This window comes from Urocampus carinirostris, chromosome 4, assembly GCF_059441175.1.
Source record: "Urocampus carinirostris isolate Australia breed hairy pipefish chromosome 4, RoL_Ucar_1.0, whole genome shotgun sequence".
NCBI lineage: Eukaryota > Metazoa > Chordata > Actinopteri > Syngnathiformes > Syngnathidae > Urocampus > Urocampus carinirostris.
Window position 1 is genome coordinate 30,070,062 of NC_142352.1, and position 21,955 is coordinate 30,092,016.

The following is a 21,955-nucleotide window of genomic DNA, read 5'->3' on the forward strand; positions in this document are numbered from 1 at the left end:
AAAAACACTACATTCGGGAAGGTTGTATTTTAATCATTGCAGAGACCTGGCTAAATCCGAGGAGCTCCGATGGTAGCAAGCTGCAAGCCAGCCGCTCTCTAAATCGCTTTCTCACTCTGAAAAGAGAACCACTTCAATTTCGTTGTACTTTTGTCTAATGTCAATAAAGACCATTTATTCAACTGCGATTCTGCATTTTATTTTTATCTGTAGATCATTAGTTGTTATTTTGTATATTCTATTCTCGCAATCGAAAATGACATAATCTTGAGGTAATTTTGCCCCTTAGGGGCTTTTATAAAGGGGTGACGCTACTTTGCAGATTTTAACTTTTTGCGGGGGTTCTGGTCCCGAATAACCGAGATAAATAAGGGATCTCTGTATTTCTGCCTAGTTATTTAAAGCACTAGATGGCACTGTAGTGTCTAATGCGAATGAAAATTTGAGCCAAGGGCAGAACGTAGCATCACAGCGGACTTCAGAAGAAAAAAATGCTGCGGAGCTGGGTCAGGATGCAGCAATTTATTTAGAAAGAGCAGTGAAATACACTATTGGAGGAAGTGTAAACCCCCCGTACCCCTTGTGCAATGGTATGCCTCAGCGGCATTGTGGTGGTGTGTGACATGATGCCATACAGTTCAATTCAGTTCACTTGAGCATACGCTAAAGTTCTCTGCCTTATTATTATATTCACACAAACATACACCGAGTCATCACTGTTTTGACTGTGCTTAGTTTTTTTTTTCCTATAATCTTTTCTTGTTTTCTCTCATCCAATCCAATTACTCGGGTCATGGTAGGCGGTACTGATTGATGAGTACAATATAGAAGTAATTTATTAAAAAATGTGATAATGTATCTGATTACTTGACGGTTCAATATGCTAATCTAGTGGAGACAGAATCAGCTGAATCAACTTTTCCCTCACTAAATAGTCAACATGGGGTTTTGCTCCTATTACCAGTGAGAGGTCCTGCAAATATAACAGCTTAACCGGCGTCCCCCTCCTAATTTATGAAAATAGCCTAAATCTGGTGTGCTTCGTAAAGATTTGGCGAATCGGCGATACAATACAGCATTTTGTATAACATATTTGTTCCCTATGGGATTCAAAGTTTTGCAGTGATGCTAAGGGAGGAGCAAAAACACTAAGGAAACAAAGCCGCATTTTTACCTTGGCTAAGGGAATAAATTGACGATTCTTCTTCGGAATAAGGATGTGATTAATCAGCTGTCTCCTACAGACTAATTACCATGGGTTTTTTTCCCGGAATAGGATCCTTTTATTTTACAACCCCTACCTCAGGACAGATTAATGTTGAAGCCAACATTCTCCTATATTTCCTGTTCTTACAAATTAAATTCATCTTGAATTAACTTGATTTTTCTACAAATCCAGAGTTTCATGATAAAAGCAAAATGACGGACAAAAATGCCCAAAAAAAATAAAAAAATCTATGTCGCTCAAAATTGATCTATAGTTCTTTAATGGCCCTCAAATTAGTACTTGAAAAAAAGGGATATAAAGTAGATTTCTGAGTTATTTTAGGAGTTTGAAAACCAATGTGACAACATTTAATATAGAAATATGAAACATCTTATTTCATAATGTACATAAATACATGTTTGTATGTATATTTATAAATTGAGTTGAGAAAAGGGAAAAATGCCCCCTCATGCATTGCAGAGATATTGGTTTGAGACTGTGTATGAAAAAATACTTAAAAACAAAGACTCAGAATAGGGTGTGAACGAAAGTGTAATCGTGACATTCTTAAAAATATCTTATTCAATAAGAATATCAAAAGTCAGGTGTATTTGTATTGATGCCTAGGCTTAAAATCAACCGGCACTTGCCTTATGAATAACTTGTTTATGTAATGCATATGCATAAAAGGCTTTTGGATTAAAGGGCGCCTGATACTGACACGAAACAGTAAGGTTAAAATCATTCTGACATATTATGCCAATAAGTTGGATAATGATTAGGAATAGTGTACATGACCAATCACATAGATCAGATCGGCATCAAGTTTAGATAAAAGATCCAAAATGTAGTACATACGTGCGAGAATTCTGGTAGAGAGGGTATGGAGAGTGACTGCTCTAACACAAACTTAGCAGAACTCTCAGACACAGGAGTTGAAGCGGACGGTTGGAGTTTTGAGGCAACCTCCGTTTTCATCGGAACATCTGTCTTTAGAGGTCTCTCCTCTGCAGGAGGGTATGTATCCATGGGCTCATCAGCATCTGTAATGACAAAAGCTTGCTTGTCTCAAAAGAGCCTGGGCTTGTTTTTCTTTTTTTATCCTCATTAGAATGGTAAAATACCACTTTCGCTATCTGCTGCAGATGGTGAGTTTGGAATAATCAAAGGTGCCTGGGGGATGTTTTCTGGGGTTCGGTCAACAAAATCAACAGAGCTCCTAGGGGGAGGGGAAAGATATTGCCATTTCTCACTGTGTTGGGGGTTTGCAGTATTTTTATGTGATCATTATGTGACCTACTGGGATAGGTTCTGCTGCGCCAGTGTTTCCGGTCGAGAAAGATGCAAAAGGGCTTGAGCTGGTGTTGAGGCGGAGTTAATTTGCTGCTCTGGCTCAGACGTTTTAACGTCTACTGCAACACAATTGTACAGTAGGAAACATGAGTTGTTGATTGACTATGATAAATATGGGTAGCTGAATGTTCAAAGGATTTGCTCATTTCTCCATGTGTGTCGAACGAGAACATACATACCCATCTTGTCAGCATCAAACATATCCTGCTGTGACGACATTGCTTCATTATCCTTCTCTTCTGGCTCACCAGAGTCTTTGAGTTGCGGTGAGTGCAGTACCAGCTTAACATTCAGTTTTTGACACAACTGGCTGCTGGAACTAATCTCAATTATTGAGATTACAAAAAAGATGAAATGTGGCAAATGTGTTTTAGATACATCGATTTAGAAAAAAAGAAAAAGAAAAAAAGACAAAAACTCATACCTGACAACTTTGCAGACCAGATCCTTTGATGTCAGAGTGATGGTTGGCTCTGAAAGAAATGGGGGCACTCTAAGATGGAAGAACCAAATTGGCAAACCAAGCTCACAATATACAATCACAACAAAAAAAAACCCCAGTCAATTAGTACAATGCTATGTTCCCAAAAGCAGAAGGCAAAGAGCAAGAGCTTGACGATCCCCATCTTTTGCAAACCCTTAACAATCTTTTACAATTAAATCCCTCATTTTTACCAACATTCTACAGTCAAAAATCAATAAATCAAAAATAGAAAGCAGAAAATAATGGTATTAGCACATACCATACTAATGTAATGTTTTATTTTCAGGCCTGCTAGATAACAAAACAATTTACTATACAGTACATCCAGAAAGCTTCCCCCTTTTTACATGTTGTGTTACAGCATTATTTCAAAATTTATCCAAATAATTGTTTTCCCCCAGATTGAAAACACAGCACCCTTGACAAGATGAAAAACGTTTTAGGGGGATTTTTGTAAATGTATTAAAACTAAAAACTCAAACTTGAACTCTGAAGCATCCTGTTTCCATTGACCATCCAACACAGAGACTTAGCTGACTCCATAGTCAATGCAAATGAATCTTGAATTCCTTTCACCCAACTGCATAAATTGACATTTATTAAAATGTGATTGAAACGATAGATGAGCCATTCCTCAGATTCCAGTTTGGTTACATTTTGGGAATTTTTGTGTTGAAAGCTAGTCTTTAAACTATAAAAATACAGACGGAATACAATTCATTATTGATTTTGTTTGTTATGTCTCCTACAAGGGCAATTAATACCCAGTCATTCCCGTAAGCCAAACTGAAATATTAGTAATGTATGCTACTTATACCAAGCCAATCAAGATTGTTACAAGTAGCTTCTCCAAAGGTTTTGACAATTGAAGAAGTACCGTTATTGACCGATGGTGTACTGGTGACTATTTCCACTTTTATATTTTGGGATGTCTTGAGCAATATTCATGAGGTTAGGAAAAAAATCCGGTGGAGTATCTAGGCTTCAAATGTGTTCAAGTAGTGACAATGTTTTTGAATGGTTGCCAAAATATTGTCATGGCAAGGCTGTTCCAATCAGTTGATTTTATTTATTCATACTTAAACTCTATTCCAATCCTCACAATTGAAAAAAAAAGTTAAGAGTGGAACGTTGGTTGTATTCCCTATGGCTGCCCTATTTGTGCATCAAGAATTTCTGATCCTACATTGATAAATAAGTCATTGAATGTGTTAGCTTGAGTTCCAATGTTTTTTGTTTCTTTTTATATATTCTGGAAGACAGGATATTTCAAATTATTTGTTTAATACGTTATTTAATACTTAAAATTCAGAGGTGGGCAAATATTTCCACAAGGAACGTGTTTTTGGGGCACAAGCGATTCGGTCAGCGAAAAAGCGTCGTCAAGCTTCCCAAGGAAAAAAAAACCCTCCAAAACGAGCAGGACTGCGGGCTTCCAGGACAAACCCATTTTAGATCGAAGACATTGAAAGAAACATTTTTAGCATTGTCTTTAAGTGTTAAACTTTTTTTACCTGATTTGGAGAGTGTGTCACTTCCCACTCGAGGCTTGTCACACTCATCTCCCGTCTGGCCATTGACTTCATCAACAATAAAATCCTGACTCTGAGAAAGTGCAAGGAAACCAAACTGCGAGTTTCCATCTGAAAAACAACAATCTTTACACGTACTCGTTTTACGTTATATGCTTTCCGATAGATTCGACAAAAGCACCTACGTTCAGACTGATCACAGGGTGTGGGGGTATCAGAATCCATTGGCAAATTATTCCTGAAATATTGAGATGAGAATTTTATTAAATCTTACTCATCATGAACAATCTTCAAGAACAATCGCCAAAGGGTACTTGGGTTTGACTGGAGGGTTAATGTTGAGAACTTGGCTCTCTTCTTCACACTCTTCTTGGAATTCTGAACTGTGGTTGGGCAAAGCAATAATTCCTAGAAAAAAATATAACAGGAGAGGTGTTTCAGTTGGGCTGTTGCATAAAATTAAGTTGAATGCTTACATTGGTAGGGAGAAAACTGACCAGCACCAGCCTGGCTGTTACTGCAGTTCTCCGACTGGCTATCAGTATGAGAACTTCTACTTCCTGGTGGTGACGAAATCAGCTCCTGAAAAGAGAGGCTACTTAATCCTTCAACCCTCCCAACAGCACGAGGTGATTCTAGAACTAGTGAATATTCCCCTGTTCCATGTGCAGTTCCAGAAATGCATACCAAAATAGTCACCTTTGGCCCCCGTAAGTGACATTATTTACCGTTTTTTTTTCCCGCTTTGGCTCCTTGCCGTTTTTGGATCTGCAATTGGCCCTGTGATACAACCGGGCTTTTGCTTTTTGTTGCTTACTCTACACCTAGTTAGCATCCCATTTGCTGCTCAATTGTCTCAATTTGCCTAGATCAGGACTCCGACGTGGTGCAGGCAACAGGGTGCTGTGGTGCCTGCAGACTTGTTTTAAAATAGGTCACAAGTGCTCGGGCATTGTGATTTTCTAGTAAAATGATTTGTTCCAATAATTTATCTGGTAATAACATAGCAACAAGATAGTAATTACATAAGTCATTTTTAAAATGCATATAAAACTGAGTGACCTTTGCGCCATTAGTGATAAAAAGTAGCTTTCAGCCTAAAAAAGGTTGACGAACTGTGCTTAAGGTGTTAATAGTGGCAGGTGCTTCTGCGTTTTGACCCCCAGCTTACGACGCGGAGTTTCGCAGGGGGACAACTTTCCTTTAGCTCTGCGTATTGTGCACTGTTGTGCAGGGTCATCCATGTTATCTTATCTCGGCAAGTGGCGTCCGCGTTGGCGCCCACTTCGGGCAACTTATGCCAAATGGGTCCTGCCTGGGCTGCACGATTTTTAGGAAAAACTTAATTGAGATTTTTCGGACCCTTATTGCAATTTTGATGTGATTTTTTATTTTAAAAGAAAGGTCCATTTTCTGTGCTAGTTTTGTTATTTTTTGTAAGTAATTAACCCTTAGATGCATGAGCTACCAGTACATACATTCTTCCACGAGTGGAGTCGGTATTTAGTGGCAAAAAAATAAAAATACTTAAGGCGTCATGTCATAAACACGTTTTATGAGGAATACCTGGAATATGAAAATATGACACCCGTTTTTTATTTTGTAAGATTTTGAAAAATTACAACCCTCATTTTTTATCCTACTGCAGTCAAGGGGTAAATACAAGTGACAGTGCCATCAGACTTTTGAGAAGCAAATACATGTCTGTAGGATGTCACCAGTCACGCTTAGAGATACCCTTAGAAAATGTATAAAATACTCATGTTTAGTTTTTCAAATGGTGATCACCTTTGACCTGGGACGAGGTAAAGTTTCATTGGATTGTCCTAGCTGTTTTACAGCTAAAATGCCTATGCTACACTCATCTTGCGTGTGATTGCAGAAAGAAAAAAAAAATCAGGCCAGAATGAAAACTTACTATCTGTGTGTGTTCTAACTCAGATTACAAAATGTTAGTAGCATTTGCAGTGAGTATTTCAGTAGGGGACAAAACTTGAGAATGTTTCCTTTCCAAAGAGACCAAAATCGTCCAGATTCTCCAAAAGGTTCAACAAAAGCATTCAATTTACTTTGAGTTTGTCTTGGATTAAGACTTTATGTGAATTTCAGAAGAATGTTAAGGGGTAAAACTTAAGTAAACAGTGCCCTCTTCTGGGGAGCTCTGTTAGCGTTGCTGTCTATAACTCCTTGAAAAAACCGAGGTGCCATACGATAACACAATCTCTCTGTTACATCGTAATGTCTATCTAGATTTCGGTTAGTCGTGCAGCCCTAGTTCTGCCAGTCTTTTGGAATGGACACTTAACTTTCCAGCGTCAACAGTGGCTCCCTTTTTATAGCCGATGCCATCCAGACGAATAGCTGCCCAAGTTGCTTCAATGCTGACCACGCTGGTATTAGTATATCCGGCACTCTGTGAACAGACTACCCTCGGATGCTGCAGTCTGTTGGCTGGGAGTGAGAGCCATTAAGGGTAATGGTTGACAGCCTTCTTGGTCTAAGAGTCCTTAATACTGCAACAGTCGATGGCCATCCTCAGGATGCTGCTGATACGGGCTTGGTCCAATGTTGAGCCTGCCTTTGCTTACATAATTGTCTCCCCTTAGAGATCTTTCATCATAGTGTGCGCTGCCCCCGCGGCAGTGACAGTTAATGAACGACCTTCTCACCAGGGCCTAAGGCGCTGGTGAATGTGCAGCCCAGATTGGATACAATCGCCGTCTGTTTCGGCTTTATATGTTCTGTTAACAGGAGTCGCCATGTTGGTTGTGGTATGTTCATTCTATGATGTCATAGCTCTAGAGCACAGGTGTCAAACAGGCGGCCCGCGGGCCAGATCAGGCCCGCGAGACAACACTTAGAGAAGCGCAAGAGAAAAACAAGCTGCAGGTTGAAATATGTCCACTTGAGGTTGCCAAAGCCAGGTGCCTCTCACAAAGACATTGCACTTGTATTTCTCTCTCTCTCTCTCTCCCTCTTCCTCTCTCTCTCTTTTCCACCCTTTTCTCCCACTCTGTCTCTGTCACTGTCTGTGTCTCTCTTTTTCTCTTCCTTTGTTGCTCTTTGTGTCTTTCTCTCTCTTTGTCTTTAAACCTCTTTTGCTCTAACTTCCTTTTTTCCTTTTCTCTCTTTTCTCTTTCTCTCTTCAAACCCATCACGCTTTATTTTCTCTTTTCTCTCCTTCTGTCTTTCTATTTCACTTTGGATTTCTTTCTTCCTCTCCCTTTCTTTTCCCCCTGTCTCACGACTTTTTATTTTTTGTTTCTCATGCTCTCTCCCTCTCTCTGTTTTTCTTTGTCCCGCCCTCTCTTCTTTTCCCTCCCTCTTTCTCTTATTTTTTTATCTCTCTTTTTCTTTCTCTTTAATCTACTAGTCCGGCCCCCAACAGAATGTTGTTCTATCGTGTGGCCCCCGTGTTAAAACGAGTTTGACACCTCTGCTCTAGAGGATATGAGCCAAATTATTCAACATTGAGACTAATTTCTCGAATCCCCCGGCCGGTGGAATGTTTTGCAACATATCTTTATAACTGTGGGAAGGAACACTACACGTTCAGGGTCCAGATGAAAAAGGGAAATTGTCTTTTTGAATACCATTAAAGGGCATTCAAAAAAACTCTAGCTGGGTGTCACTGTAGCCGCTTTATGTTGTTCCTCACACTTTGTTGTACCATTACTGCATCTACCTGCGAAACAACGCTTAGGCATTCTGCACAAAAAAATACTAAAGCTTTCCCTAAAAAAATTGTAACCTCTTCGAATAAGGTTAGGTTCACACTGCAGAACTTAATGGTCAATTGCAATATTGGGTGAAATCCAATGTTTTTGTGAGATGGTTAAAATTTCCAACTAAAGGTGACTTGTATGTGATCTCCTCTGTGAATGCCACAAGTTAACCGCATGCACAGAAGAGGACACGTGACATCACACGCAATGTGCTCATTGTTGCAGAAGTACTCATGGATGTTAACGGCAGATGATATTTAGCAATTTTAAAGTTATTGTGCTAGCAGAGGCAGAATAATTGAATCCATAACCTCGCCTTCCCTCAATTGAATGCTCTCCGTGTTTTGGTCCGCCATAGTTGTTGATTTCACCATTTCTACCCGCCAAGGTGAACGCAGAATAGTGAAGTATGTCGCCTTTTTAAATGCGTGCAGGTCGCATGAATGGATCTTGACCGTTCACACAACAGTTGCATTAAAAACAAATCAGATATGGAACAGATTTATGACCACATACATGAAAGTGGCCTAGGTCTGGTTTTGAAAAAAATTATATTTGACATTCAGACGGACTTAAACAGATAAAATACAGGTGGTGTTGGTGCAAATATATTCGAAAATTACCTGCTGTGTGAACAAAGTCTAACACATAGACCAGGGATGTCCAACTTTTTCAGAAAGCGGCCCAGATTTGGTATGCTAAAAATTTGTGAGGGCCGACTATTCAGCCTGGCACCCTTTGCAGAGTCTCTAATGAATTCACCCTTCGTGAAAGGTTTGCAGGGTTTGGTGATCAGTGCGCGACCTCCTAGCTCGCCTTTGTAGCTTGCTACTGTAGCATCTTCATTTGACTCGCAGGGTCTCGTAAAAAAAGCGTTAATCTGCCACCAAAACAGCTTCCAGTTGATTCCTCTTTTTACAGTGCTTGATTCCAGTTAGCTTTTTGCAGTGAGCATGTTTCGTCTGGCAGTGCCTCTTTATATTATATTCTTTGTAAGGGGCCATAGTCTCTTGGCAAATTCCAGTGAAAATTTTACTCCTAGAAGCAACTTTCCTTTTTTTTTCCATTTCCAGTCGCCATTTCGGAAATGGAGTGGGCTACATTGGTGAAATTTTTATTATACTTCAACATCTGCAAAAAGCTCCTGCAAATGTTTATCACGGCGGCGCAGTGGTGAGCGTATGTGCGGCACAGTTCTAAGGTCTTGGAAACCTCCTGTGTGGGTTCAAATCCAGCTACCGGACTTACTGTGCGGAGTTTGTATGTTCTCCCCGTGCTTGTGTGGGTTTCCTCCGGGCACTCCGGTTTCCTCCCACATTCCAAAGACATGCATTTCAGGTGGATTGGCCGGTCCAAATTGTCCCTAGGTGTGAATGAGCGAGTGAGTTGTCTGTTCCTGAGTACCCTGCAATTGGCTGGCAACCAGTTCAGGATGTCCCCTGCCCGATGATTGCTGGGTTGGGCTCCAGCACCCCCACGACCCTACTGAGGATAAGCGGTGCAGCTAATGAGATAATGACATGAGTTCTATAACAGAGGCCGTGAGTCAGTAAAAATTTGATTGCAGGCCGTAACTGCCCCCCAGGCTGGACTTGGAAGATAACTGGCGTAGATCAATATGGTGACTGGTCTGCAAAGGAGCCGGTGACGTCACAGTTCAGGAAGTCAAAGACGAGACAAGCGGTCTAGAAAATGCCCTCGGAAAAAACACTGGAATAAACTGATGGCATTTAGATTGTATGCAAAATAAGTACTATATTCTCATATTTTGCATGGTTTATAATTGAGTATACGTTTAACTTGAACGTTTATTCGTATTGATAAAAAAACAACCGTTTTATAAAACAAGATCATAGAGTTGTTGTGGAGCAATGTAAATAACATTACCATGACTTTCTTTAGAAACGAAGCATAGTTCTTCACGCTGTCCGGATATATGATGGCACAGGGGTACCTATTGTTATGCTCCCAGGAAGGTTCAAAACGCGTTTGTAAAAAGCACCACGACAGACGAAAGCTTCCTTGCGGCCTAAAGGCTCAAACGTGACTTTCCATGTTGCTTTAGCGTCACTGTAAATAAAAGAGCCCGGCTTAATTCGCTGTCTGTTTAACGGCTGTGATGACCGGCGTAATGTCGCGACATGTTTCCTACCGCGAAGCTACTTACCAGTACGGGGCTGTGGGCGCTCGGTTGCAGGTTGGAAAGGCGCCGGGCTAGTACGGCCCGGTAACTGCTCTCGGGGTCGTCTTCCAAGGCGACGCTATCCGGCTGGGAATCCTCCACGATGAGGCAAGGGTTCTCCGGCTGAGGCAAGCTGGAGTCCATTTCGCTTCCGTCGGGATCCATGAGGTCGATGAGTGGCAACCAAACTGACGACACAAAGAACCATGTGTCAAAGATACGTCGCTTGTTACTTTGCAGTGTTGCCAGGCATTGTGCTTCAGCGAAACGAGCCGACCGTTTCACTCATTTGTTGAAGTTATTCGCCTTGTATTCATTTTGACGACCATTGTCTGATATATTAGCGCGCATACACACCCCTGTTCACCCGGTGTGTGTCGTTCGCGAGCGAAACGGCTCTGTAAGCTTCATCTTGGAAGTAGTGGTTGGCAGACCGAACCAGATATCGATATTGTCGATACTAGAGCAAGGGATTGGATCGGATCGACATTATTGTCCAGTGATCGATAATTCACCCCTCCACCAATGTCCTTAAAACTCTACTTCTATATGTAGAGCGCAGTCCTCTCTCAGACATTGTTTATGATTATGCCTGTTTATGTGACTGTCAGGCACACTTTTAGCACCTCTTACTACCTGGCCTCAAGTTGCATCCTTCCCAACAGGCAGGAGAGAGGGCCAAATCTAGGCGCACATCCCTTATCAAAAGCTCAACATGCAGGGTTCGAACGGGTGCTTGATATCCTTGAATTTGCTTACGCTCTAATGTTTTTTTTTCAAGGATTGAAAAGTGTTTGAATTTTGGGTGAAGTGCTTGTAAATGCTTGAATTTGTTGCCATGTTTCTCAACAAGTGTCTCCTTAAAAATGACACCGACAGTGCTCTTTGGTGGCTTCACTTTGCCATTAAATTTCTTTTTCTTCCTTGATTAACGGCAGCTGGCATTAGTTTGTACAGCATCATCGTATGATGCGGTATCGCCCGGTACGGGTTGCAGCCAAGAGGACAGATGTGTGCTACACCTAAACAGGGCACTATGAAATGTAAATTAGTGCAAGGATTACAGATCAATTATGGACATTTATTAAGGGCCATGGAAAAATTGAAGGTACAGTTCCCCAGTGGTAAATTGTAATGGGAAGAACTGAAAATGTCAGCTACTTAATAATGTCATTTTACCCAACACCTACATAGGGAGAAATTTGTGTAAAATATATTTACACACGTGTTGTTCAGATCGGCAAATATGTTTATGATTAACTCAAGATCTAAAAATCTCATGTCTTGATAAATGCACACACAAGATTAAAAATCATATTACAGATATATATTACATGCTTCACACCAGAATTCTTCTCTTAATAGTAATGGAGAAATTGGAAAATTGACTTTGAAAGTCCTTGAAAAGTGCTTGAATTTGGCCATGAAAAATGCGTAGGAACACTATATCATAGAGGCAAATGGGAAGCACAAGTTCTCAACAAGCTGCAACCAAAAAGTTTACATGTTACTGTTCCTGAAAATCTGTTGTCACTATGGCAACCAGCCGAAAGGGTTTGTTGATATCATTGCTGATATTTTTGGTTTGACTCTCTTAATGTTTGCTCTGTAACAATTGTTGTAGCAGAAGTATTTTATTATTTTATACTTGTACTATATTGCGAGGGTGCTGGCGCCCATCCCAGTTATTATAATAATAATAATAATAATTTCCTTGTATTGTCATTCTGTGTAACAATGTACACAGAACGAAATGTCGATTACACCTGACCCGTTGTAGCGAGCCGATGCAGCCGCAGCCAACATCTTGAGGCAGTGAGCAGGGGGGGCACACAAGAAAGACGACGGTTCACAATCTCACTCATAATTAGGGACAATTTTAAACCACCAATCGACCAGCACACTTCCTGTGCTGATCTAGTGATGACATAGGCTGGAAAAGGGTCTATACGTAGCAGTATTTTTTATTTTATTTCATTCCCCAAACAATTTTTGTATATGTCGTAACCAATTTGAAATGGTCAAAAAAACTATAAAATACAGGGAAAACTTATAACTTGACAGGTATGCATTAGTCAATGACAGCGGTTCTCAAATAGTTGGGGCGCGTTGTTCCTCTTGGAACATTTTCTTATACTTAGGCAGAGGGAAAGTGCAATTGCACCTCTACTGCACTAGGGGGGCAGTGGCCCTCTCATTGGCAGGCTGCTTTGTTTACATTCCGCCTCTACAGACGAACAATTTTTTTGTAGGTTGAATTTGTTCGTATGTTGCTTCAGTGCTATATTTTGTACGTTTATGGTTCACATAAGTATGTTTAAGGCTTGTATAAGTAACCTGTATTGTTTTGTATTAAAAAATAAACATTTAATAAAATAATGTGCTCTATAACATTACAAAGCAGGCTGAATGATAACGCATAGTACTGAAAAACAAAGCTTCACATTAGGCGTTGACATTCTGTGGTCTGAAGCCCTTTGAGACTCCTTGTGATTAAGGGCGTCACAAATAAACATGACTATAAAGATAAATTAAGTTAAGTTTAACTTACTTTTGGCAGAGTGAGGCGACTTCCACTCCTTGGTAAAAGGAGGACAATAAAAGCGACCCAATCATTTTCTCAACCGCATCAAGCTTTCTCATTTCACTTTTGTTTCAAAAGAAACGACTCTCCTCCTCTTTACACTTTATTCTAACCATATCGAATGGATGCGCGAGATATTAAACAGTAAAAATGTCAAAGTTCTTAGCATGCTCGAGATACAGTGCAGTGTGTTTACATGACACACGAACTAGGAAGTAGAAGCTGGATTTATTCTTCGGGGTGGATGCTGGGCGACCTCTCACAGAACCACACGGCGGAAAGAAGCACGACAGCACTGTCCTCTACTCGGAAAAATGTGCGCACAATACAAAATCTAACATATAGTAATGTCCGGATATTTTTCGACATCCCGAAAAAAACGTTCGTATCTACCGTTTTGCGTAAGTCGAATGGTCGTAAGTAGGGAAACGTCTGTACATAGTCATAGTGTAGACACAAAGTGGATTAGACCCTCAAGTAACTGGGTAAAAAATATTCACCACAGATGAGGAGACAGGTGAAGAGAGACGGTATCAAGAGACAAACATATGTCCCCTCCAAAAAACTAGGAAGGGGAAGTTTGACAAAGGTCATGTAGTGCTTAGTTTCCCTGCAACCACAGTAGCTCCACAGCGGGAGAGTAGCAGAGACAGCCGTGTTTGCCTCGTTAAATCTTTGGCAGCGGACAGCATGAAGCCAAAAAAATTAAGCTATCACTTGAAAGACATTACACTCTAATCACGTTGGTAGGTTTTTATAGCGTGTTGAAAAAAGTGCGAAGATTTGGCATGAACAGAGGTGACGCGTTACTACGAATATTGAGGAATGGTTGTCTTGTCCCCACCGATGTTATGTAATCAAAAAAAAAAATTAAAATAAGGATCGATCGATCAAAGCAGCCCACAAATGGTTAAATAATGTTCTTTCCTGAAGCGCTGAGGCATAGGGCAAATGTAATTGGGGTGCCTTTCCCTCGATTTCATGTAAGACTAGTTATATTATGATTTTGTGCTCATTCATGCCAACCACAAAACTACTTCCTTAGTGCCAACAATCATTAGTATAGAAAAATGTGCTTATTCATTCATATCATCTTTAAATATAAAACAGTACTATTTATGTTATCTATTTTTGTTTTGTATTTTTTATGTTATGCTCTTGAATTAATACCAGTGATCAGTTTGAATGCATTATTTTGCGATTTTATGTAATTTTTTCATTTTTCAGTATCACATGGTTTGAGTAGGTCAGTTGAAATGATTTTTAATTTAAGGATTTTTATTTTATTTCTTAATTTCAGATGCACTTTAATTCTTTTTTTGTCACGGGTAATTAAGCTATTGTTTGTTGCAATTTGGTTCATATATATTTTTGTATTCTCTTATTCTTTAATAAGGACACAACGTTATGCAAAAAAAGTGCTTAAAACCATTTTGTAGACAAAATATAGTCGGTTAAGGGGGGGTCGCATGGAGGATTTCTTCTTCCAGGGGGGGGGGGCGTGACCGAATATAAGTGAGAAGCACTGGACTACGACTGCAGCACGTTAACATTAGGTTCAAAGTCACCTCGCATCTACGAAATGTTAAATACGTTTGAAAACAACTGCCCAGCCATTACCCAAAATGTTTCATATTCGCCCCCTACCACTGCAAACATAAACATGCACGCGTGCTTTGAATTTCGGGAGAAACACTTCCATCGTTCAAACCATACTTAGAATAGATCAAGCAGAAAATAAGAAACAATTGTACGTTACCTTCAAAGACAATTGAAATGTTCCTCTTGTGTGCTTGTGTCGGTGTGGTTGCACTCCGTGGAAAAATACACGTCCTCCATCACTCAGTCACTTCTAGCCGCTCGAGAACGCAACTGCCAGTGTACGTACATGTGATTTTACACGATCATGTGAAATACATATTTCGATTCAAATAAATAAATTAAAATTTACTGATTGCAATTACAATTGTTAATCATTGCATTCCCCCTTATTAAGCGATAATACATCTTACAAACACAATGCTGCACCTATTTACTCACAACAGGACTGACTATGGCAGGTATTTCAAACATACAGCCCGTGTGGCTGATCCAGCCTGTTGGGTGATTTAATGAGGCCCGCTACAAATTTCAGAGTACAGTATGTAAAAAAAACAAGCGAATCTCAAGGTCATTTATATCAAAAGTTATGTTTTTTTTTTAAAGAAATGCAAAGTAAGTGATCTCTCCGACCGCCGGAAGGCTGTGTTGAGTTTGTATGGCTTGATGAGTTGGGTTAGGTGTAATACTGAGACGAATGAAGATGTTCACATTCAGAGAGAAATTGACTTTTTAATGTTCAATTAACTCATTCGGTATCATTACGTATAAAGATGTTTTCAGAAGTGTCAAAACGTAAAAATACGTTGTTTTTTTTTTGTTTTTTTGTTTTTGTTTTTGTTTTTGTTTTTGTTTTTTTTTAAACAAAAGGCTTTGACACACTGATGATCAGTACATATCAACCCTTTGGAAACTGTTTCAGAATGATAAATCACTACTGGCTTTGATCAGACCTTTGTCAACACACTCTGTACCTCTTTTGTTTCCTGTGTCTACCGTATGACACAGTTTTGCAGCATCCCATATTCCATGTACGGGCAGTGAAGTGAGTAAAAACACAGATAAAAGTACAGACAGTTGAAAAATTCAAAGCCGTTTTCCTTTTTAAAAAAGATGACAAAGTCCCTTCATCATTAATGGGGCAAAGAAAGAAGACGTTCCGTGCCCAACCGCGATTGCCATGACAACGCGAATCATGAGATCTCGTCACCAGAAACATCAGGGGATGAAATGTTTCTCTAAAGTTCATGCATAAGTTTCATATATCTTATGAAATGAAATGAAAATGAAATGATCTGCATTTCTATAGCGCTTTTCAAGTCAAGAATTCTCAAAGCACTTTACAGCGTGCTTCACATTTCCCAATAGCGGCCATGCAGCCATGTATGGCGCTAACCTGCATATTGGGGGTATTAGGGGTTCAGTGTCTTACCCAAGAACACTTCGACATGTAACACGGAGGAGCCGGGATTCGAACTGCGATCTCTTGATCATTTTAGATTCATTACACACAAGTCAAGTCAAGTCAAGTCATTTTTATTTGTATAGCCCTAAATCACGAAGAGTCTCAAAGGGCTTCACAGATTATTACACTATATTACACAGACTATTTTTCAGCCGACGAGAAGAGTATGTTATTCATATGCTATGGAGTAGAAGTGAGTTTTAAGCATAGATTTAAACATTTCCACTGAGGTTGCAGATCGGATCTCAGGGGGAAGAGCATTCCAGAGCACCGGTGCCTGGATGGAGAACGCTCTCTTGAGGTGCGTGTCAAGTGGTTAAATGAAGATCACCTATATTTCATTTTAGGGTCATCCTGGAAACTCACCCAAAATCCACCCGAGAGTCCGACACTCCTAGTACTGGTTAGTTTCCTTCCATTGTAAGGCGACTGAAGCTAAAACCTCTCTTTGTCCTTGGACTTGTCTTTCTCTTGTGTGGTTTTCCCCCCCGCTTTGGTCTAATTCAAGCCTTTTTTGGTTATAATATTGACGATTTTGGTAAAAATAGTAAGGAATAAAACAAAAATCCCTCAATCAAATCTATCTATCTATCTATCTATCTATCTATCTATCTATCTATCTATCTATCTATCTATCTATCTATCTATCTATCTATCTATCTATCTATCTATCTATCTATCTATCTATCTATCTATCTATCTATCTGTCTATCTATCTATCTATCTATCTATCTATCTATCTATCTATCTATCTATCTATCTATCTATCTGTCTGCCTGTCTGTCTGTCTGTCTGTCTGTCTGTCTGTCTGTCTGTCTGTGTCTGTCTGTCTGTCTGTCTGTCTGTCTGTCTGTCTGTCTGTCTGTCTGTCTGTCTGTCTGTCTGTCTGTCTGTCTGTCTGTCTGTCTGTCTGTCTGTCTCTCTATCTATCTATCTATCTATCTATCTATCTATCTATCTAGCTAAACCCATCCATCCATCCATCCATCCATCCATCCATCCATCCATCCATCCATCCATCCATCCATCCACCTATCTACCTATCTACCTATCTACCTATCTACCTACCTACCTACCTACCTACCTACCTACCTACCTACCTACCTACCTACCTACCTACCTACCTACCTACCTACCTACCTACCTACCTACCTACCTTCCTTCCTTCCTTCCTTCCTTCCTTCCTTCCTTCCTTCCTTCCTTCCTTCCTTCCTTCCTTCCTTCCTTCCTTCCTTCCTTCCTTCCTTCCTTCCTTCCTTCCTTCCTTCCTTCCTTCCTTCCTTCCTTCCTTCCTTCCGTCCTTCCGTCCTTCCGTCCTTCCCTGGTCATATCCCTCGAGAGGGGTGACCGACAGCAAGACAAACACATACAAAAACAAAGAAAATTAAAAAATGGAAAAAGTAGCGAAAAACACACGCAAAAATGTTTGGACCATGGCCAACCCAAATGCCCAAACACCCAAACAAGTTAAGCACCTCAGCACCCAAGTTGGTCATGCTTTCGTCCCTCCAGATGAAACGGGACACAAGAAAGTGGCCATGTCACTCGGGTGAAACAACACACTCTTCTGTTCAACAGCAGCATCATACGGGTGCCCTGCCCATCCCTTAAAACGTGTTGAAAAACCCCACTATCCTTTTACAACACCTCTCCACTCATTCCTATTACTAACAAGAGCTTTAGCTTCCACTATATTGAGTCCTCTTTCCTGCAGTGCACTCATAACACCACCCATCCACATCAATCACGGCTTTCCTCTTGGTCTCCTTCAATTCACTTCTGCTCTGTAGATCCTCTTCAACATTTGCTCCTCATCCATCCTCTCCATGTGTCCAAACCAACAAAGTACTCTCCTATGCACACGGTTACTCAGTTCCACTACTACTCCAGGTCTGGCTATATCAATTAATTAGCATATTTCATTGAACAAATTTAAAAATGAGTTTTTAATAAATAAAAAAAAAAGGCAACCTTTAAATAATTATGTTCAGTTACACACTCAATATTTGGTCCGAAATCCTTTTGCAGAAATGGCTGTTCAGTGCGGCGTGGCATGGAGGCAGTCTTTGACACTGCTGAGATGTTAGGGAGGCCCAGGTTCCTTCGATAGCGGCCTTAAGCTCATCCACAGTGTTGGGTCTGGTCTCTCTCAACTTCCTCTTCACATTATCCCACAGATTCTCCGGGGGTTCAGGTCAGGTCAGAGACAACTAGTGGTCATATATGTCCATTTACCCACACCAATTTAGACTTGATTATAAAAGCAGCTTAAAAAATGGCGCGTGACAAACTTATTCACATGGGCCACAAAGTCCAAAATAGTGATGCTAATAATGAGGGAGGCTCTCTTGTCTTGTTTCATTTGTGGTAAGATGAAACAATGTTTTGATAGCAATGAGAACAAAGACTCACATACAGTAAAATCGCATTGCCTGGTACTGTTAGCGCCAATGTTATAAATAGACCCTTTTTGTAATATTTTCCCTCCCAGCCCAGTTTGTTAACTGCAGTTGTATAAATGTAAAATACCTAATTAAGACTGAATAGTCACTGCCTCCACATACAGCATTTTGTCTTTGTGGGTTTTTTCATTTTAAATCTGAAATGAAACACTCTTCTTCACATTCATCATTCTCATTATCAACTTGGCATGTTTCAGAGGTGTCATGGACCTTATCAACATAAAATCTGAAATCCATTGTTTTGCTTTTGCCAATGACACTGGTGTCATCAAATTGTCACACAACACGTCATCTAATTAAAAAAGCTTTTTCACTAAGGCCACACTCGCAAGTTTTCCTAGTCCCTCCTGCATCGAGCATCCTTTCTTGAGACACAGTTGTCATGGAGATTGAAAAGTGTTCCGCGTCCGCTCTTGGCAATGTTGCCATGGAGATTCCTTTTGTCACTCTTTGAAAGCAAAGATGTGCAGAGGAGCCAGTAGACATCAAGCCGGAGCTCTTAAACGGCACAACAAATACTGCATGCGGCTTCTGATTGGACTATTGATACGTTTGTAGTTTAGTAGACATTTAAACTAAGGAGAGAAGACATAGATGGGTTTTTCTCTCCTCCTTCCCCCCTGGACTGCGTCCTGGAGAATTATCCAGTCCTGATGATCTTGTGACATGACCATACCACTGCTGTTTTTGTTCACAATTGCCAACAGTTCTTCCTAGGGTCCAATGTGCCCTCTGACGATGTTCCGCATCATTTTGTTTGTCACTTGGGTTAGGTAGCTGATGCAAGTTTCCTGTTGCATCGCGTCTCCAAGGCCTGGATTTTCTTTTGCAGTTTTGCCGCAAGGGGCCATGTCTTGCAAGCGTAGAGGAAGATTGGAGTAACCAGCACTTGCATGAGCCTAATCTTTGATTTTACTGCTATGTTCTTATCCTTCCAGATGGGGTTTTTCTGGCAAGTGTGACTTTGGTTAAAGCTATTTTGGCCATGATTTCTGGTTCTGACCCTTGTTCTGACACGATAGCTCAAACATATTTAAATTTTGTGAATGGTTCAAGCTTTCGGTGGTTGACCGTAATGTTTTTGGTGATACCTTGGGGATTGATGGTAATTACTTTTGTTTTTATTGTGATGATTTCCATCCCATACTAGGTTAATGCTTTGTCCAGGTGATCAACCAGATCTTTGAGTTCCTGTTCCTCTGCCAATTCTGCAATGTAATAAGCAAAACAAAGGTTAGTGAAGTTGTGTTCGCCAATGCTGACTGTACCTTCATGTTGCTCCAGAGCTTCGGACATGATCCTTTCCAGGGAAATATTAAATACATTGGAGGGAAAATGCAGCCTTGTCTCCCACCGACTGGTTTGAAACCACGCTCCAATAGTACCATTGATCAGTACTACACTGTTGGCATTGGCATGCAGCTGTTATATGGCCTGAACTAGTTTCTTTTCCTTCTAGTTGCCCATGTTGTACTTCCGTATGGTGGCCCTTAAAGCGGCTTGTCATACTCTGTAAAACGCCTTCTTGGAATCTACAAAAACCTGATAAAGGTTTCCCTGGTGTTGAAACTTCTCACAAAGGATACGCAGAATAAAATTATTTTCCCTGGTACTCCTTCCCCCCCTGAAACCTGTTCTTTGACTAGGATGTTTTCAGCCTGTGGTTTTAGTCTTCTCAGTAGGAGCTTTAGCATAACTTTACTTGAATGGCGGATGAGACTGACGGTTCTGTATTTACCAGTACCTTATCTTATACTGTCTTGGCCGCCCAACCAAGTGGAGGGACGTAACTTAGCCTCGTTCATGTGATAACGTGTGACCAAATGGTGTTACTGGATGATGAGAAGTCACAGCAACCTAGCGGGTTAGCTTAGGTCAACTAACTAAATAATACATCAACCCCCTCTGTTGAATGGTCACGCAACTAAACAGTCAATCATTCAGTCTTGTCAGTCGGTTGGTCAGTCAGTCAAGAAACCACTCAGATTGCATTTAATGATTGTGCATAAATAATAGATTCCCTTTATAAGGAATTGCACATAAGAACTAAAACATCCTTTACTTTGGTCTAAGAACTTGCCCAACAAAATGCTTGTGCCCGCCACTGCAAATAATCATATCCTGTTATGCTCGTAAGCGGTTTTTATTTTAGCAAATTGGGATGAAGAATAACATTTCTTCAACCAAATCCCATCACATGTTTACTTGTCCATCCACAGTCACTTATAGCCAGGCACAGGTCTTAAGGATCACTTTTAGTAACATCTGTGAGACACTGGACAAAATGAAACAAATACTGTATTAAAAAATACTTCTAATTGTGCTTTAAACATACATTTTGAATGAATCAAGGAAACAAAACTGAGTTTTTTCTTTTGAAAAATGTGTTGATGATGATAATGGTTATAATGATGATGGGGCGGCAGTAGCTCAGGAGGTAGAGCGATCGTTTTAGGATTAAGGGATCCCAGTTCGAATTCCGGCTTGTCCGTGTTACATGTCGAAATGTCCTTGGGTAAGACACTGAACCCTAAATACCCCCAATAAGCAGGTTAGCGCCTTACATGGCTGCACAGATCACGGCCGCTATTGGGAAATGTGAAGCACAATGTAAAGCGCTTTGAGAAGTCATTGACTTGAGATCATTTCAGATCATTTCATAAGCCACTCTTTGCTTGCCTATTAAATGCAGTTACTAGAATTGATATAATGTAGTCAGTTGCTATGTGCTTTTCTTATTATATCTGCTTTGCACCATATGTTAAACATCTAATATTATAGTTGTGTCATCGATATTACAAAGCCAAATCACCATAGAAGGACCGTGACAACAGTGGAAGTGTTATTGAAGCTTTAATTCTCCTCTTTGGAAGGTGAAAACTGCAAAGGTACAATACAATGCATTGAGACCATGTGCCCATAAGTTCACAAAAATAAAGTGCATAACCTTTACATCAGTCTGAACTATTACAACATGTAGTCGGTTATATATCATAAAAACACTTTTAGAAACTTACGACATTGCCTTGTTGATCTTTCAACATGGATGAGGACAGATTGGACATGCAACAGTCCTCGCGGCCATTGTTTGACTTTCTGTTTATGTTGAGCTGGCGCAACCAGAAGTCACGCAAGAAACCCGGAAGTAGTATTGTTTCACGACACTTTTCGACTTCAATTGTAAACGGACTGCATTTCTATAGCGCTTTTCAAGTCACCGAAGACCTTCGAAAGGGCTTTACACTGTGCGTCACACTTACCCATTTGCACACACAGACACTAAATACACTGTCCCTTTAAGGCTTGACATGATTTGCAGCTCCAAATATGTTTGTGTTTTGGTTTTACAGGTCCATAATGGC

At 40.3% G+C, this 21,955-nt stretch overlaps 1 protein-coding gene across 8 annotated transcripts in view; it reads right to left on the reverse strand.

Annotated features, from left to right (window-relative positions):
- The window catches only part of tp53bp1 (tumor protein p53 binding protein, 1), a 36,738-nt gene extending 21,802 nt beyond the window's left edge, over nucleotides 1-14,936 (reverse strand). For 3 of the 8 annotated variants that reach the window (XM_088334115.1, XM_088334114.1, XM_088334111.1), the window contains exons 1-10: nucleotides 10,469-10,873; nucleotides 5,074-5,158; nucleotides 4,891-4,984; nucleotides 4,762-4,814; nucleotides 4,559-4,687; nucleotides 2,985-3,033; nucleotides 2,740-2,879; nucleotides 2,508-2,619; nucleotides 2,332-2,426; nucleotides 2,066-2,250 (exon numbers count right to left, since the gene is read on the reverse strand). In XM_088334115.1, coding sequence (XP_088190241.1) covers nucleotides 2,066-2,250; nucleotides 2,332-2,426; nucleotides 2,508-2,619; nucleotides 2,740-2,879; nucleotides 2,985-3,033; nucleotides 4,559-4,687; nucleotides 4,762-4,814; nucleotides 4,891-4,984; nucleotides 5,074-5,158; nucleotides 10,469-10,648 — 1,122 coding nt within the window. In that variant the 5' untranslated portion in view covers nucleotides 10,649-10,873. Of the gene's footprint in view, nucleotides 1-2,065; nucleotides 2,251-2,331; nucleotides 2,427-2,507; nucleotides 2,620-2,739; nucleotides 2,880-2,984; nucleotides 3,034-4,558; nucleotides 4,688-4,761; nucleotides 4,815-4,890; nucleotides 4,985-5,052; nucleotides 5,159-10,468; nucleotides 10,875-14,826 lie in introns of those variants that run through there. The other 5 variants (XM_088334112.1, XM_088334119.1, XM_088334116.1 and 2 more) reach the window with 5 other exon arrangements.
- Nucleotides 14,937-21,955: the final 7,019 nt, after the last annotated feature.